This window comes from Dendrobates tinctorius, unplaced genomic scaffold (assembly GCF_039654945.1).
Source record: "Dendrobates tinctorius isolate UK_male_01 unplaced genomic scaffold, ASM3965494v1 ptg000231l, whole genome shotgun sequence".
NCBI lineage: Eukaryota > Metazoa > Chordata > Amphibia > Anura > Dendrobatidae > Dendrobates > Dendrobates tinctorius.
Genome location: NW_027361898.1, coordinates 20037486 through 20057164, shown reverse-complemented (window position 1 = coordinate 20057164; position 19679 = coordinate 20037486). Strand labels below are relative to the sequence as shown.

Below are 19679 nucleotides of genomic sequence, written 5' to 3'. Positions count from 1 at the left end.
CTGGCCTCCCCTCACAGAGAAATCACATTCACCATTTGTCAGCATACCTGTGCCTTCAGGTTCAGCTACTCCAGATTCCCCTTTCCGCTGTGGGAGATCCTCTCCAAATTGGTCAGAAGAAACTGAGACACAGTTCAATTCAACTTCAGCATCTTTACTGGTTTCTTTGCACAGCACATCCACAGACTTCACATTCTTTATAACAGGCTTCACCAAAAAATGTTCCTTTTCTTTCCCTGCATACTTTCATGCTCACAAAGCATGGGTCTGGATTGGACCATCCCCGACGGTTCCTCAACGGATTCTCTGTGCAGCTTTACTATGGGTATGCGTCCCTCGGTCTGTTTTGCTCCAGATGCAAGATCATTAATCTCCAGAGTATAAAACCGCTGTAAGAGACTTCTCCCCTTCTGTGCTGCCTGCTGACTTGCACCACGTCTTTACTGTACGCTCTCACTGCTTCCATGGGGTCCCTGGACCGTTTCACTCCGGCTACCAGCGTTCCTGCCCAAGCAATATGGTGCCACATCCTTAATCTTCTCCAACTGTTCTAGCCCGCTGATTTTCCTTTAATGTAGCTGTGGATGACTGAGGTTCTTATCACTACAGGTTGCGTGACTGCTGTGGCGTCCTGGGCCTATAGCCCATATGGACGGTTCGGTTGTCTTTAGCCCTCTGATCCTAACCTTTCCTGTGTCTAGCCTTACCACACAGCAGCCCCTACCATGTTATCCATTTCCTATACTATTCACTACACACTAGCTGAGAGCCTTGAACACTAGAATGCCCCCCATCTTTTGGCCAACCCAAGATCTGCACTTTCCCTATTATAACAGCACATAAATATATACATTACATATAATACAATAAAGGTAATACATCCAATGATGTAGCAGTACCAAGGTGGCATAGATAATGGTAATACACATTATTGTGTAGCAGTACTAAAAAGCATTATTATAAGATAAAAGACAAACAGTGTAACAATGACATTTCTCTATCCCCTTACATCTGCACCCGCCCACACACTCATCACACTGTGATCGCACCCATCGCCCCACTTACCGTACAGTGTCTGCACCCATCCCCCATACTGTTTCGTCATACATACCCCATCTTCCTCTTTGTTGCTCATACTTTGCCTTGAAATTTCTCTCTCTATATTGTCTGTTCCTGTCTGTTCCTTACTTCCCAAACTTGTGTCCTCAAATCTTCCCCAACCCTCACTCCACATTAACTCTCTCTCCCAACCCCACACTAAATCTCCCCTTCATTATGCTACATTTTCGGTGTCTTCAGCTACAGTGTCTGCGAGTGATGTCAACATTGTGATCACAAGACATGAACGTCGCCCTGACCCCGACAATATAACGCCTGTATTATTTCCCGTTTCTATAATTTCCTATAGTTTTTTTTAATTATCCTTGTATTCCCAGAGAACCGTTTTAAGCTCTGTACATATTACTAAATGGTATTGTATTGTGAAAGTTTTCAACAACACATTTAGGGTTCCTAAAAATTGTATTCACAAAACGTATACATACTGTAAATGCAATATGTGTGGATATGCAAACACAATAGGAGACCTTATAGATGGATTTGTTATGTTATGACATTTTTGGATCACAGTGCTTCATTCTTTTGTCTTTCTCCTAAACCTGAGGATATTGGGTATGGGAGCAGATAAATGCTATTAGAATGGGAACACAAGTTGAGGCTACTCTGGCACTGGGACACAATTGTGGTGACTAGGAAGTAGGCAGGCCTCTGGGGTTTCTAATTGCTTGGTTATTGTTAATAGCTGCGCTACTTTCCAGGTTTCGAACAAAAACATTAACAATGAAAAGTCAATTTAAAATTAATTTTTAACACAACTGTTCAAAAGGTGAAATTGTGCACGGTCCAAAAAAGTGCAAAGTTGATTTGGAAAGCTTGTTCAAATCTTAAGCCATTGTTACTGCGATGTATTTTGCATCAATTATAAGTTAGAACCACAAGTGGGTTAAAACATATAGATATACAAGTCTTTCCAATATACTTTTTCTCTTTTGTGTTCTATGCCTATTTTGGCTTACAAGACCGCTGCAAAATGCTGACCAAAATATGCCCATGTAAAAAAAATTTTGGCTATAAAAAATGTTTGCCATAATACAAAAAAGTGAATTGTAGATCTCTAATATATAACTACCTTTGCCTTTATGGTGCTGTGCCTAAAGTGTAATTGTACTTTAAGGAAAAATTTCTTAGATGTGTATGTACAACATTATGATCATTAACCCCTTTCCTACATTGGACGTACTATTCCGTCCATGTGCTGCGCTGCTCCGAGGGTCTCCTTCCCTTCCATCTTGGATCCAGGGGCCTGCAGGGAGGCATCTTTCTCAGTGCCTGCTGAGAGCAGGCTCTGAGAAAACCTGCAGCAGCGCCTGTCAGATCGCTGATCTGACACTGCGCTGTGCAAAGTGTCAGATCAGCAATCTGACACTAGATAGTGATGTCCCCCCTGGGACAATAAAATAAAGTTAAAAAAGTGTAAAAATAATTTATAAAGAATCCCTAAATAAATTTGAAAAAAAAAAATTCCCTAATAAATTCATTTTTTGGAAATAAAAAAAACAATAAAAGTACATATATTTAGGATCGCCGCGTCCGTAAGGATCCACCCTATAAAACTGTCCTACTAGTTAACCCCTTTAGTGAACCCCTTAAAAATAAAAGGAAAAAACAAAGGAAAAAACAATGCTTTATCATCATACCACCGAAGAAAACGTGCAATAACACGCGATCCAAAAGACTTATATAAATAAACATGGTACCGCTGAAAACATAGTAACATAGTAACATAGTTATTAAGGTTGAAGGGAGACTTTAAGTCCATCTAGTTCAACCCATATCCTATCCTAACTTGCCCTAAAACGTCATCTTGTCCCGCAAAAAACGAGCCACAACACAGCATCATCAGTGAAAAAATAAAAAAGTTATAGCTCGCAGAATAAACCAATGCAAAAATAATTATTTTTTTTATATAAAATTGTTTTCATTGCATAAAAGCGCCAAAACATAAAAAAAAGACATAAATGAGGTATCGCTGTAATCATACTGACCCGAAGAATAAAACTGCTTTATGAATTTTACCACATGCGGAACGGTGTAAATGCACTCCCCAAAAGAAATTCATGAAATGCTGGTTTTTGTTCATTCTCCGTCCCAAAAATCGGAATAAAAAGTGATAAAAAATGTCACGTGCCCGAAAAAGGCACCAATAAAAACGTCAACTCATCCCGCAAAAAAATAAGACCTCAAATGACTCAGTGGGTCAAAATATGGAAAAATTATAGCTCTCAAAATGTGGTGGTGCAAAAACTATTTTTACAATAAAAAGCGTCTTTTAGCGTATGACAGCTGCCAAGCATAAAAACCCGCCATAAATAGTAAATCAAACTCCCCTTTATCACCCCCTTAGTTAGGGAAAAATAATAATTTTTTTTTACTCTATTTCCATTTTCCCATTAGGGTTAGGGCTGAGATTAGTTTTAGGGGTGTGTTGGGGTTTGGTTTGGAGTTAGAATTGGATGATTTCCACTGTTTAGGCACATCAGGGGCTCTCCAAATGCAACATGGCGTCTGATCTCAATTCCAGCCAATTCGGCATTGAAAAAGTCTCCTTCCCTTCCAAGCTCTGCCATGTGCCAAAACAGTGGTTTATGCCCACATATGGGGTATCAACCTACTCAGGTCCAATTTCTCCTGTTACCCTTGGGAAAATAAAAAATTAGGGGCAAAAATATCATTTTTGTGGAAAAAAAAGATTTTTTTATTTTTATGGCTTTACGTTATAAACTTCTGTGAAGCACTTGGGGGTTCAAAGTGCTCACTACACATCTAGATTAGTTCCTTGGGGGGTCTAGTTTCCAAAATGGGGTCACTTGTGGGGGATTTCCACAGTTTAGGCACATCAGGGGCTCTCCAAAGGCAACATGACACCCGCAGACCATTCCATTGAAGTCTGCATTCTAAAACATCACTACTTCCCTTCCGAGCCCCGAAGTGTGCCCATACAATAGTTTTCTCCCACATATGTGATATCAGCGTACTCAGGACAAATTGGACAACAATTTTTGGGGTCCAATTTCTCCTGTTACAATTGGGAAATTAAAAAAATTAGGGACTAAAAGATCATGTTTGTGGAAAAAATATGATTTTTTCATTTTCACACCCGGGCGTTATAAACTTCTGTGAAGCACTTGGGGGTTCAAAGTGCTCACCACAAATCTAGATAAGTTCCTTGGGGGTATAGCTTCCAAAATGGGGTCACTTGTGGGGGGTTTCCACAGTTTAGGCACATCAGGGGCTCTCCATAGGCAACATGACACCCGTAGACTATTCCATCAAAGTCTGCATTTCAAAATATCACTACCTCCCTTCCGAGCTCTGCCATGCGCCCAAATAGTGGTTTACCCCCACATGTGGGGTATCATCGTACTCAGGACAAATTGCACAATAACTTTTGGGGTCCTGTTACCCTTGGGAAAATAAAAATTGAGGTGAAAAGATAATTTTTGTGGAAAAAATATGATTTTTTAATTTTACGGCTGTACATTACAAACTTCTGTGAAGCCCTTGGGGGTTCAAAGTTCTCACCACATATCTAGATAAGTTCCTTGGAGGGTCTAGTTTCCAAAATGGTGTCATTTGTGGGGGGTTTCCACTGTTTAGGCACATCAGGGGCTTTCCAAACTCGACATGGCATCTGATCTCAATTCCAGCCCAAAAAGCCAAATGGTGCTGCTTCCCTTCCGAGCTCTGCCATGCGCCCAAATGGTAGTTTACCCCCACATATGGGGTATCAGCGTACTCAGGACAAATTGCACAATAACTTTTGGGTCCTGTTATCCTAGGGAAAATAAGAATTGGGGGTGAAAAGATCATTTTTGTGGAAAAAAATTTGATTTTTTTAATTGTACGGCTGTACGTTATAAATTTCTATGAAGCCCTTGGGGGTTCAAAGTTCTCACCACATATCTAGATAAGATCCTTGGGGGGTCTAGTTTCCAAAATGGGGTCACTTGTGGAGCGTTTTCACTGTTTAGGCACATCAGGGGCTCTCCAAACATGACATGGCGCCCGATTTCAATTCCTGCCACTTTTGCGTTGAAAAAGTCAAAATGGCGCTACTTCCCTTCTGAGCTCTGCCATGCACCGAAACAGTGGTTCCCCCTGCATATCCGGTATCAGAGTACTCAGGGCAAATTGCACAATAACATTTGCAGTCCAATTTCTCCTGTTACCCTTGGTAAAATAAAATAAATTGGACCGAAGTAATTTTTTTGTGAACAAAAGTTAAATGTAAATTTCTTTTTAAACATTAAAAAAATTCCTGTGAAGCACCTGAAGGGTTAATAAACTTCTTGCATGTGATTTTGAGCACCTTGGGGGGTGCAGTTTTTAAAATGGTGTCACTTTTAGGTATTTTCTATCATATAGACTCCTCAAAGTGACTTCAAATGTGATGTGGTCCCTAAAAAAATGGTGTTGTGTTGTGAATGGGTCACCGAGGAGGAGAGCGCAATAGGCTATGCCACCAGAACACCAGAGAGGTTGGTCGCTCAGCGGATTGCAGACCCCTGATCTTAACAACACATCTAGCAGTAGCCGTGGAGCGTTCCTACGTTGCCCTAGATGCCTCGTCACAGCTGGAGGACTAACTAAGGCCGGTTTCACATTTGCGCTTTATAGCGCAGCGACGGCCTGCGCACGGCCGCAGCTAAGCCCCATCCCCTGCCGGCTCCCTGCCCGCCCCTTCCGGTCATCGCCGCCTACTAGCGCACATGGACGCTTGCGATCTACGCACCCTATCTTTAGCATAGGGTGCGCAGATCGTGCGCTGGCCATGCGCCTTCAAAAGTGCGCAGCGCACGGCAAAATCCTGCTAGCGCACGGCCAGCGCACGATCTGCGCACCCTATGCTAAAGATGGGGTGCGCAGATCGCAAGCGTCCATGTGTGCTAGTAGGCGGCGATGACCGGAAGGGGCGGGCAGGGAGCCGGCAGGGGGCGGGGCTTAGCGGCGGCCGTGCGCAGGCCGTCGCTGCGCTATAAAGCGCAAATGTGAAACCGGCCTTAACCTAAAGACAGAAAGGTGAAATCTAAACTGCCCCGGAGCAGATCCCCATAGGAATAGACAGGCCCAAACATATATTGTCGGTGGAACAAGATGAAGCACAAACACAGACGGAAAAAAGACTGGGCAAATGATGGGGCCCACACTGACTAGATAGGACAGGACAGAAAAGGCACTGTCTGCAATCATGCAAAAACCCTAATAATTCCAACATGACTGAAGTTCAAAAATACTGAGGTTTGAACAACCTCACCCCCACTATATCAGCACTCAGGTGTGAACTGGTGGCTAGCAACAGGCTAATACAGCAGGGGACTGAGCAAACAAACACAAGATACAAAAATACAGGGCAGGAGCCAGCAGCCCCAGGGGGAGCAAGCTGACCCCTGACAGCAAGGGAAAAACAGATGCAAATGGTTTAGCAAATGACACTTAGCTGAAAAAATGCAGGATCAGGCAGCAGACAGAAATCCTCAGTAAGCAAAGAAAGGAGTATCACCGGCAGTCACTGAGAGAAGTCTGCTCGCTTATGTAGTCCCAATCACTACCACCACTCCTCCAATTATCTTCTGCAGCTGTTAGGTTAACATTGTTGACCAGCAACACTACCAGCAGTATCCACCAGAGGGAGCCTTGCCTCAAAAGTCGGATCAAGAGAGCTCACAACAGTGTTGTAAAAATGAGAAATAGCTGGTCAACTTTTAACCCTTATAACTTCCTAACAAAAAAAAATTTTGGTTCCCAAATTGTGCTGATGTAAAGTAAACTTGTGGGAAATGTTACTTTAAGTTTTTTGTGTGCCATATCTCTTTGATTTAAGGCTATAAAAATTCAAAGTTGGAAAATTGCAAAATTTTCACCAAATTTCCGTTTTTTTCCACAAATAAACGCAAGTTATATGAATGAAATTTTACCACTAACATGAAGTACAATATGCACAAGAAAACAATGTCAGAATCACCGGGATCCAAGGAGTTATTTCCTCATAAAGGGACAGTGGTCAGAATTGTAAAAATTGGCCCGGGCATTAACGTGAAACCACCCTTGGGATTAAAAGAGGTTAAACCACTTGCATCCAATGTTATTAGCAAGTTTCCCCTCTGAAGGCTCTAGTTACTAGAGGCCTCAGCACTTTCTGTGTGCTGTCTCATTTTCAACTTCCCTCTTTTATGGACTTCTACATTTAGCATGTGTAATCTAATTCCCTACTGAATAGATTTGAAGACAGAGTTTATTGGGTTTTCTTAATTTTAGGAATAAATGATGACTGCATGAGAGAGAAGTGATAATATGCCTGTTCCTCTAACATTTTTCTTTAATAAGTATTAAAACGTTTTTTACGGTATCTTTGCTTGTACTGATGATCTATGGGTAAAGTGTGATTATTTAATTACTACCATACTTGTTCCACATCAATACAATAAATATTTTAGCCATTCTTTACCTAGCTGCATATTGAATTTCCTAAACCCTAAGCTATTCCTTTAGTGATTAGTAGCACTGTTCACTGAGACAACACATTCTTGTTTGCAGGCTGCATACCTCTCTATACTGTGCTACAACTTTGGAGTAGAGACTTATGAAAAGAAAGTTTATGATCAAAGTTCCTTTTGGCTAAGGTACTGGTGCACTAATATTCCTTTTGTAATCTTTAGGGTATGTGCACACGTTGCGGATTCGCCTGCGTATCCGCAGCGGATTTGGCCCTGCGGATCCGCAGCAGTTTTCCAAGGGATGTACAGTACCATGTTATCCTATGGAAAACAAAAACCGCTGAGCACATGCTGTGGAAAATTCCGAGCGGAAACGCAGCGGTTTATTTTCCGCAGCATGTCAATTCTTTGTGCGGATTCCGCAGCATTTTTACATCTATTCCATTATAGGAATCCGCAGGTGTAAAAACACAGGCCAAATCCACAAAAGATCTACTGGAAATCCACAGGTAAAACACAGGCATTTTGACCTGCGGATTCTGCAGATTCCACCTGGAAAAATCCGCACACGAATCCGCAATGTGTGCACATACCGTTAGTGTCTTATATCTTTTATAACATTATAAAGTTTTCTTGTCTTGCTAAATATTTTAACAGCAGGCATGCTGAGTATGTTTATTTAATGGGAATCTGTCACCTCCAGAAACGCGATTTACTTGCAGATATAAATTGTAATCTGCCAGTGAGTTGCATTTAAATCACATCTACAATGCTTACTTAAAGGGAATCTGTCACCTATTTTTTCGACTATCAGCTGCCAGCACAGCCATCAGGGGCTTATCTACAGCATTCTGTAATGCTGTAGATAAGCCCCCAATGTAACCTGAAAGATAAGAAAAATGAGTTAGATTATACTCACCCTGAGGCAGTCCGGTCTTGGTCCGATGAGTGTCGCGGTCCGGTCCGCGCCTCCCATCTTCTAACGGTGACGTCCTCTTCTTTGCTTCCCGTCGTGGTTCCTGAGCAGGCGCACTGCTCTGCCCTGTTTTCTCCCTGCACTATACAATGGGCAATATGTACCTAGCACATTTACAGTCTGCTCGCACACATACATGCCTAGTCAACCTCCTCCTACTAGCCAGCATCCCTGGTGCCACTCATTATTAGTAGACCCTGCACAAATCATCATTGTGGCCTGATGCATGCAAGGACCAGGATCCTGAGTATGTTTTTGCTCTTCTCTAAAATCTTCAGGTTATTGCAGCACGCGTATTCTGTTCTGTGAATAGGTGATAACTTGTTTAGCTACCATTTATTCAGTGATCAAGGTAATGCATTTCTGGGTTCTCAAACTTTTGCTAATAATGTAAATGCCAGTGTGTTGTTGTCACAAAGGAAAACATTAACATATAGTTATAATGTATTATCTATGCAGCCAGAGTTACGAGATTGGGAAGACAGATAAGTACACCACTGGACGTGAAATGCAGGTAAGCTTTAGTAGTCCTATGTTACTATATTAAAAAGACATTGAAGATACGTTAAAAAGGGTTTTTTTATTTCAGAAAATTGTGCACATTAAAATTCAGCATCTGAAAGTTTATCTGCTCATTGTATTTACACCACTTTTATATTGAGTATAATGGCTCAACCGTAAGGCTTCTGAAAGAATGCTTGTCCCAATGCTGCTTCATTCAAGCAATTACCAAGTTCACAGATAATTGGACTTCTTTTGAATATTGACTGCATTTGTTAATATGTTCAGCATGGATCACTTTTGGACTCTTTTGCCTCATGCAGATGTCCTGGTTTTTATGCAAAAAAAAAATCGTATTTTTGTCATTAGTGTGTCGGATCTGTGTTTCATTGTGTTTGATCAGTGTCCGTTTTTACCATCAGTGGTTTTCACGTATGGAGAAACAAATAAGTGATAAAGCTTCTCCTTTTCTTTGCATTGTTAATCATGGATAGCACACAGACTGTACATTAATGCCATCTGTGTGCTATCCGGGATTTTCACAAGACCCATAAACTTGTATCTGTAATTTTGATCTGTGATGAGAGTATAAAAACAGATATGTCTCCATGAATTTTGCACAAACACACGGTCTCAAAAAACCATAGACATGAAAATCGCTGCAATGACCCCTCTGCCACCTCACCACCACCGGAGCTGCCGCAAACCTCCAACCTACTGTCTCCTTCCCCACCAACCTGTAGACTGTAAGCTCACATGGGCAGGGACCCACCTCTGTACCAGTCTGTTGTTAGCTTGTTCATTGTAATGTTATATTTGTATGTTGTATGTAACCACTTTGCACATGTACAGTACCATGGAATCATTTTTCTTCTTTTAAGTTTTTGACTTTAAAAGAAGACATGTTCGGCAAACAAATGTGGTTGTGATCTTGATAAAATGAAAACACTAATGTCTGCCATGCTAAGCCTCCTATTAAAGGGTTATTTACTACCTACTATCAATTATGGTATATCTCAAGGATACTGTATGTAATATTAACTATATGATGTAGGTGTAACACTCAGGTGCTTGGATGCAGCGACACAAACGCGCAGAGCAGGGGTTAACTATTATTTAATGGTTCAACAGCAATGAAATCCTTGCAGGGAGAGAGAACAGGGAAAAAAGAGATGCAAAGTAAACCGTATATTGGTTGTTTAACTAGACAGTCTTTTGTTAACAGATTCACTTATCGTGGCCCCGCCGCCCGTCACTCTCTGGAGGTCCAGTGGGTAATAGGATGCCGGCAGAGGTTGGTGTAGCATCTTCAAGTGTCCCCACCCAACACACGGTCCCGTTTCTGGCGGCAGTGAGCGGTCACCGGTTCTGCCCGCTGAGCCCCTAGTCCATTTAACTGCGGAGCAGAAGGGTAGAGCTCTCTGCAGGATTCCACGTGTCTCTCTGAGCAGCTGCCATCACCTGAATGGCTACCCTGCAAGGCTGCCAGCTGATACCTGAACGTACGTGCTGCGATGCCCTGCCTGGTGTGCTTTCCCCTGAGTGCCCGCCGGTATGGGTGAGTCACTCTTCGCTCTCCTCACTGCAGCCGCGGTCTGCACCTGCTCAGCATTCTGGCGGGAAGCCCCATTCAGTTCCCGTGCAACCCCTTTTAACTTACTTCCCCTGACTATGCCCCTTCACCCAGGTTACCGGCTCGCTCCTTCTGCAATTTCATTCCCTCCAGCAACAGGAGGTTCGGCCCCAACAGTTTCGGACCTGGCGCTTCAGCAGCCTTTGCAACCCGGTCCTCTTTTCTACACCTCCGCCTTCCTTTAGCTCGCCATTCCACGGGGGAGAGCTCTTTCACCAAATGTACACAATTCTCAACTTCTTGGATAATTCTTTTGCCAAATAAACTGATCTTTCTCCTAGAGGGCGGGAGGCACTCCAACTGTGGTTCGCTCTGATCGGCGTAATTCGGGCTGACTCGTGGGCAGCAAAGGGATGCTCTGACCCGGTGAGTCTGCCACTTTAGAGACTTCCAGCATTGGTGGCTCAGTGTTCATGTCCTCAGGAGTGGTAGGTGACACATCATTGGGGTCTAAGTGTGGAGCTAACACCCTGTCTTCTCCATCGAAATCGGGAAGCGGAGCTCAGGGCACCTCCCCAGTTGTTGGCAGCTCTTTTCCATTTTTGGGTTCCTTGGACAAGCAGGGTGGCAACATGCTATGATGGACTACTCTAGTAGGTGCTCCTTCTTCCTGTTCAGGCTGAACTTCATACACTAGCCCAACGGGGCCAACCCGTCATGTCTTTCGGTGTGGAATCTGCTTCCACCAGTTTTCCAATTTTCCCCGGGGCCTCTTATTCCGGACCAACACTCGGTCCCCGGATTTCAGACCGATAGGTGGTGCCTCATGGTGCTTGAGTTCCCGAAACTTAGTCTGCACCATTCAACGTAGAGTCTGCAATCGGTGCCGGTGTTTCTTAATCCAAGAGGACACCCACGTCCATGGATAGTCCTCCTCCGGGTCCGGCTCCGTAATCTCTTATCCTCTTTGTCCGAACAACAGGGTGTACGGCATGAACCCTGTCATGCTGTGCAAACAGTTGTTATACACCTACACCAGCTCTGCCACAAACTCAGGCCACCGTACCTTCCGGTCTTCTTCCAAAGTGCATAACATCTGGATCAATGCTCGAATGAAGCGTTCACAAGCCCCATTCCCTTGAGGGTGATAAGAAGTAGTTCTGGACTTCCCAATCTGGTACAAATGGTGTAGTTCTTCCATATCTCGCCCCTGGAAGCAGGCGCCTTGATTGGAATTAATCATTTTCGGGCAGCCATACACGGGGATGAAATCTCGATAGATGGCCTGTGCAGCTAATTCGGCGGTCTGATCTCTAGTTGGAATTACCACAGAAAACTTGTGAAATGGTCAGTCATCACCAGGCAATGTTCATAGCCAAGATGCGCTGGTCTTATGGTCATAGTCGATCATCAAGTCTTCCAAAAGGGTGAAGGTCACAATGGTCTGTGTTGGGGCCCAATGTTCTGGGGGCTTAGCCAGCTCTCAACTTCTGCATTGTTGGCAAGCATCTTTTAATGCATTCCTCAGTCATGGGTGATACACCAGTCTCTGTAGCCACCGGAACATTTTCTCTGCACCGAAGTGAGCTCCTCGCTCATGAGCCTCGATGGCCACCATCTTGATCGACTTCTCTGGGAGCACTATTTGCCAAGGGACCCCCTCTTCTCACAAAAGCTGCACTTTCCGATATAACAACCCATTTCTCAACAGAACCTTTCCCATTTTCCTAGAGTCCACAGGGCACCTAAGGACAGCGCTTTCCTCTCCCTCTGACTAGGAAGTTGCTTCAGCGCCACCCACTGTCGCAGCTGAGCAGTCTCCTTGTCCATCTGTTGGAGTTGAATCGAGTCGTCTTGGGACCGCCCTAGTACCTGATCTTCAGACCATTGTTTGATCTGTTCCTGGGTTGCCACCAATGAGGTAAATAGGTTTCGGAATCCAGGGATCTTCTCTGCCTCAAGCTCTTCATCTCGGTCACGGCCAGGACATTCTTGTGTCACTCTGGAAAGGGTGTCAGCATGGGTATTCTCTGCCTTGGCCCGGTAGACAATTTTGTATCTATACAGTACTTTGCCATGCGGGCCACCCACCATTGTTCCAGGGCCCCTAGTTTTGAATTTTTGAGATGGGCTAAGGGATTGCTATCCGTCCTCACCAGAACCTCTGATCCAGATAAAATACTACATGAACTTCTCAGTCATGGCCCATACCAGGACTAGCAGCTCCAACTTGAAAGAGCTATAATTGTCTGGGTTTCGCTCTGAGTCACGCAGAGATCGGCATGCGTAGGCTATCACCCGTTCTTTCGCCTCTTGATGGTTTCCCCACTGGATGGTTCAGTTCTTCTAGCCCGCCGGCAATCCCTTTAACAATTCTAGCAAAGGGTTCGCTATACGGGTGAAATTTTTTACAAATCTTCAGTAGTAGCCAGTAAGCCCTAGGAAAGCCCATACACCTTTCACCATCATAGAAGTGTGCCGTTCTTGCACCGCTGCTACATTTTCTCGTGCAGGTCTTACTCCTTCACTAGACACAATATGCCCCAAATACTCAATTTGCTTATCGAAGAGATGGCATATCTGTGGTTTCACCTTCAGGCCATGGCTCTGTAACCGGCTCAGCACTTGCTCAAGTCGCTGAAGGTGCTCCTCAAAGGTGGGCGTGTAGTCAATGATGTCATCAAGGTAGATCAGGGTGGCCTCAAAATTCAAGTCTCTCAAACATCTCTCCATCAAGCACTGGAATGTCCCTGGGGTGTTACTCAGGCCAAAGGGCATGAGATTGAACTCGAACAGTCCCATGGGCAATACAAATGCTGTTTTAGGCCAGTCGTGTTCAGCCATTGGCACCTGCCAGTACTCGCTGGCCAGATCAAGGGTGGAAAAATTCAGGAAAACAATGAAGAAATACATCAGGATAAGACTTTGCCAACAAACAGCAACCTTGTACGCCTTCAGAGTCCTCCTGGATGGAGAAAGAAAAATGTTGTGAAGAAGAAACGGAGAGTGGTGGTCATGGGGGATTCCCTGTTGAGAGGAACAGAGGCCGCTATCTGCAGACCGTATATAACTTCAAGAGAAATGTGCTGTCTTCCAGGTGCAAAAATTAAAGATGTGTCTGACAGGATATCAGGACTCTTCAGACCTACAGATGACTACCCATTCCTGCTACTACATGTGGGGACAAATGACACCGCAAGAAACGACCTGGAAACCATCTGCAGAGACTTTGAAGACTTAGGCAAGAAAGTGAAAGAACTGGGAGCGCAGGTGGTCTTCTCTTCCATCCTCCCAGTGGATGGCCATGGAACAAGGAGGTTGAATAAGATTCTGCAGGTGAACAACTGGCTATGTCGATGGTGCCGTCAGCAACGATTTGGATTTCTGGATCACGGAGTGAACTACTTATACGATGGACTACTTGCTAGAGATGGGGTGCACCTTACGAAGACTGGAAAGCATGTATTTGGAAGTTGCCTTGCTACACTTGTAAGGAGAGCTTTAAACTAGAACAACATGGGAAGGGAAGCAAAAGACCAGAAAAAGCCATACACCTGACAAATGCTATTGAGAACTCTGCTATTAGAAGTGGAAAGGAAGTACAAAGACGAAAGAATCTAATTAATAAAAATATTGGAGAAAGAGAAACCAATCACAAACTAAAATGTTTCTATACTAATGCACAAAGCATGGGCAACAAACAAGGAGAATTGGAACTACTAACACAGGAAAAGAAATATGATGTCATTGGAATCACTGAAACTTGGTGGGACAATACACATGATTGGAATACAAGACTAGAAGGATACAACTTATTTGCAAGAAACAGACTTGATAAACGAGGAGGGGGTGTTGCATTGTATGTTAGAAATGCGTATATCTGCACAGAGATTGAAGCTTCAGAGACTGGGAGTTCTGTGGAAACTGTTTGGGTAAGAATACAAGGACAGAACAATGGAAAGGACACCATTGTAGGCATTTACTACAGGCCGCCTGTGCAAGCTGAAGATATGGATGAACTCTTTATGCATCAAATGGCCAAGTTCTCCAAAAATATGACATAGTTGTCATGGGAGATTTCAACTATCCAGACATTTGTTGGGAATCTCTGTCAGGCAAAACTAACAGGTCAAGGAAATTCTTATCCTCTCTTGCTGACAACTTTATCTTCCAAAAGGTAGGGGATAAAACAAGGGGAACTGCTACCTTGGATCTAATCCTTATAAACAGGGAGGAAATGGTTGAGGAGGTAAAAGTGGCTGGAACCCTAGGAGGTAGCGACCATGCTATTTTAGAATTTTGGATAACTAGAGGCGGAAGACCTGTGAAGACTCAGACGTCAAGGTTAGATTTCAGAAAGGCAGATTTTAAGGGATTCAGAAAGATAATTGGAGGGATCCGATGGCTGGATATCCTTAAAGACAAAAATGTCCAGGAAGGATGGGAAATCTTGAAAAATCAAATTCTCAAAGCACAGTTGTTAACAATTCCGAAAAGAGGGAAGAATAGGAAGCATTTAAGGAAACCAGGATGGGTGAACACAGAACTTAAGCACATGCTAAAAAGGAAGAAAAAAATGTTTATAAAATGGAAAGAGGGAGGCATATCTAAAGAAAAATATCATGCTGTCTGCAGAACCTGCAGGGCACAAATCAGATTATCTAAAGCTGAAAATGAATTGAGGCTTGCAAGAGATGTCAAAAGCAATAATAAAGGATTTTGGGGATATGTCAAAAGTAAAAGAAAAGTCAAAGATGCTATAGGATTTTTACAGGATGAAAATGATGAAATGGTAAGACAGGATGTTGAGAAGGCTGAACTTTTAAATTCCTATTTTGCATCTGTTTTCTCTCAGAAAGGAAATGTAACACCAACTGTTATTCACTGTCCTATTAAGGGAATAGAAGAATCCAGGATATCTATAAACAGAAAGATAGTGAGGAAACACTTAGCTAACTTAAATGAATTCAAGTCTCCAGGTCCAGATGAATTACACCCCAGAGTACTGAAGGAGATAGCAGAAGAAATTTTTGAACCCCTCTCCATAATCTTTGAAAATTCTTGGAGAACAGAAGTGCCAGAAGACTGGAGAAGAGCAAATGTTGTTCCTATCTTCAAAAAGGGGAAGAAGGTGGACCCAGGCAACTCTAGGCCGGTGAGTCTGACTTCTATACCAGGAAAGATCTTTGAACAAATTATTAAACAACATGTATGTCAATACCTGGATAAGAATGAAGTGATCAAACAGAGTCAGCATGGGTTTGTAACTAATAAGTCATGTCAGACTAACTTAATATCCTTCTATGACGGTATCACTGATTGGGTGGATCAAGGAAATGCTGTAGATATAGTATATCTTGACTTCAGCAAAGCATTTGACAAAGTCTCTCATACAATCCTTATTGAAAAAATGACTAAGTATGGAATGGACAAGGCAACTGTTAGGTGGATTCATAACTGGCTTAGTGATCGGACCCAAAGAGTGGTCGTAAATGGCTGCACATCCAGTTGGAAGAATGTCTCAAGTGGGGTACCACAGGGCTCTGTCCTGGGCCCTGTATTGTTCAACATCTTTATCAACGATTTAGATGAAGGAATTGAGGGTAAACTGATTAAATTTGCTGATGACACAAAGCTAGGAGGGATAGCTAATACTAGAGAAGAGAGAGAGAGGATTCAAAAAGATTTAAATAAACTGGAGAAGTGGGCAGCAACTAACAGAATGGTTTTTAACAGGGAGAAATGCAAAGTACTACATCTGGGCAATAAAAATGAAAAAAGCATATATAGAATGGGAGGAATAGGGCTAAGTGACAGCACATGTGAAAAAGACTTGGGTATACTAATAGATCACAGACTGAATATGAGTCAACAGTGTGATGCAGCAGCAAAAAAGGCAAATGCAATTCTAGGATGTATTAACAGAAGCATACAGTCTAGATCACGTGAAGTCATTATTTCCCTCTACTCCTCTTTGGTCAGACCTCATCTGGAATATTGTGTCCAGTTTTGGGCACCACATTTTAAAAAAGACATCAACAAACTGGAGCAAGTTCAGAAAAGAGCGACCAGAATGGTGACCGGTCTGCAAACCCTGTCTTATGAGGAAAGGTTGCAGGATTTGGGAATGTTTAGTTTGCAAAAGAGAAGACTGAGAGGAGACTTAATAGCTGTCTACAAATATCTAAAGGGCTGTCACATTGTAGAAGGATCAACTTTATTCTCATTTGCACAAGGAAAGACTAGAAGCAATGGGATGAAACTTAATGGGAGGAGACACAGATATTAGAAAAAACTTTTTGACAGTTAGAGTGATCAATGAGTGGAACAGGCTGCCACGAGAAGTTGTGAGTTCTCCTTCAATGGAAGTCTTCAAACAGAGGCTGGACAGACATCTGACTGGGATGATTTAGCGAATCCTGCTTTGAGCAGGGGGTTGGACCAGATGACCCAGGAGGTCCCTTCCAACTCTACGATTCTATGATTCTATGATTCTATGATTCTCCCGTCTCAAAGCAGAGAGGGATTCCGCAATTCGGGGCAGCAGATAAGAGTCTTGCAGTGTACAGGCGTTCAGCCACATTTAACCGACACAAAACCGTAGGGTCCCGTCTTTTTTTCAGACTAGCTGTATTGCCAACTGTTTAGCAATAAGGTTCGGATACGGCTTTAAAGAAGGCACCACTTGGATATGACACAATTTTATTATGCAATGATTAATTTAAATGATAAAGACACCAAATTAATGGAATATATGACAATGATATAACAATTTATTAAGATTACATCAGGATAATGCTGAATTATGGAATGGCAAATATAATATTACCCTGTTTTGTTAATTAATTTCATGTGAATCATACAATTAATATGAATTATAGTACATAGAGAAATAAGCATCAATACTATACATTGCAAAGTATTGTAACATCACTTCTCCACTGGAGGGACCACAGTGTCAGCGAGAAGGAAATGCTCTGGTCTTGTCATCACAGAAACCGTGCATCCATGATACCTTCTGTAAATGTCCATACCTCACTGACACAGGGTCCAACTTTTTACACACAACTCCCACATCCTCCCCTATTACATCTGTGCAGTATGTTTAGGCTGAATCATCAGTATCTTGCCATTGTACAGTTGCTTGTTGTCTTGATAACAGCACAAGACTTCAAGGTCTGTTTGTTATAGACTCCTACAATCTTAAAGTTTGTTTGCACCAACCCAAGATCTGTTTACCACTGGCATGTCTTCTAACAATCAAGATTGTCTGTCACTGATTGTCTGTCAATGTTCAAAGTTCAACATATGTTGCTTGTTACAAAGTTAACTCTTCATGATCATAGCATAACGCTCTAAGATGGTAGCTATATGGGCAGCATGACTTCCATAATCACCTATTCTGAAACTGGATACCTATCGTAACCCAGGCACACACTCATACTCGTCTCATTTGTATCGCAATCGGTCCTCGATTATTGATGTCATGCATGACCATTGCTACATGAAACCATCAAAACATTTTGGTCTCCCTTGCCTCCGAGCATCACACTATTATTGAACACAAGACGTCCTTGTTCAAGCAACATAAATATTCATTATCTGTACATTTGTTATTTTTAACCTTGTCTTATGGTATTAACACAGAGCAAACACTTTGTGGCTCAGTATCAATGATATTACACCGTAGTATATTGCAATATATAGTGCTTGGATTCAAACAACCATATTTCATATTTGCAATACTTTCCACCCTTGGTCTAGTGACCACACTATATCAAAGCATATAAACAATATATTACAATATGTAGGCTATAAGATATCCATATTTTTATTAGCACCACACTAGCACAATGGGGGCAGCCCACGGACTCTGACTCTCTCGTATTACTCCACTTTGCAGCATATGAGCCAGCATCTCATTCACCTCCTTATCCATCTGGGGAGGTATTTGATGATATCTTTCTTGGATTGGTGCGGCATTCCCAGTAGGAAATTCTTGAGTGACTTTCTGAGTACATCCGAAGTCATCTTCATGGTGGGCAAAAACCTCTTGATAGCGCTCCAGTACATCCTCTACTTGCTGCACTTGCTGAGGTGATAGTCCCGTCAGTTCCGCCTGCATCTGCTCTAAGATTCTACGACCCTCCTTCTTGCTGTCAGGCGGGGATTTCGGTGTTGCTGTAACTGCTAGAGTCCAGGGATCCCCTCGCACAACAGCCAGTTGAACTACTTTGGATGGCATTAGCTTCTTCAGAATGCCCAGGATTTGGGCCACTTCCCTCTTGGGTAGATGGGTTAAACTTTTGGACCCCAGGTTGACACACCGTACTACGAGGTTGCTGTCTTGAACTGTGGCTAGTGTCCAAGTGACAAGCAACCCAGGGGGTATTTGATCCATTGCTGTTCGCTCAATTTATACTTCCACTCCCTCCAGGGGAGTACAAGCTCGCACTGGCAATGTGAGCACTGTCTGGCCAGGCGGTAAGGTAATCTTCGCAGCAGCCAATACCATCAATTTCCCCAAGATTCTTCGGTCTCCCGACGTTTCCTGGGCTTGAGCTTTTCGGATTAATTTCTGGAACACCTTCCATTGAGGGGTTCGTGGGCTCCTTTGGTTCAAGAAAGGTTCCTGCGGCTCACTATTCAAAAGTTGTACCATCTCCTTCAGCACATTAATTCCAATATTCATTACCGGTCCATGACCGGCATCTCCTGTGAAAAACATGACCCCCTTGCGGCCTATATTCTTCCCACATACTTTAATCTCCATCCAGACCACCCCTGCGACCAGAATGGGCAACTGATTAGCCACTGGTAATCTTATTACTGGTCCACACTCTGGCCGCGAGACCTCTTGGAAGTGTCGTCTGAAGTAGGCTTCCGGCAGAGTGGTCACTTGTGACCAAGTGTCAATCAAACAGTGAACAGCTTGCCCATTTACCGCAGCCCAGACTGTAGGGCTCACAGAAACTATGCTTTCAGGACTTTCTTCCCCCTTTTGTCTTCTTACCGGCTCCGGGCTGCATCCCTCAGCCACAATTCCCACTAGTTTAACGGCTGCCTTGGTGGGGAC

The 19679-nt window shown here is 43.1% G+C and overlaps 1 protein-coding gene across 1 annotated transcript in view; it reads left to right on the top strand.

The window, feature by feature from the left end:
* TEX11 (testis expressed 11) overlaps positions 1-19679 on the top strand; it is a 251091-nt gene that overhangs the window by 43632 nt on the left and 187780 nt on the right. The window contains exons 7-8 of the mRNA XM_073555904.1: positions 7654-7739; positions 8989-9043. Coding sequence (XP_073412005.1) covers positions 7654-7739; positions 8989-9043 — 141 coding nt within the window. The remainder of the gene's footprint in view (positions 1-7653; positions 7740-8988; positions 9044-19679) is intronic.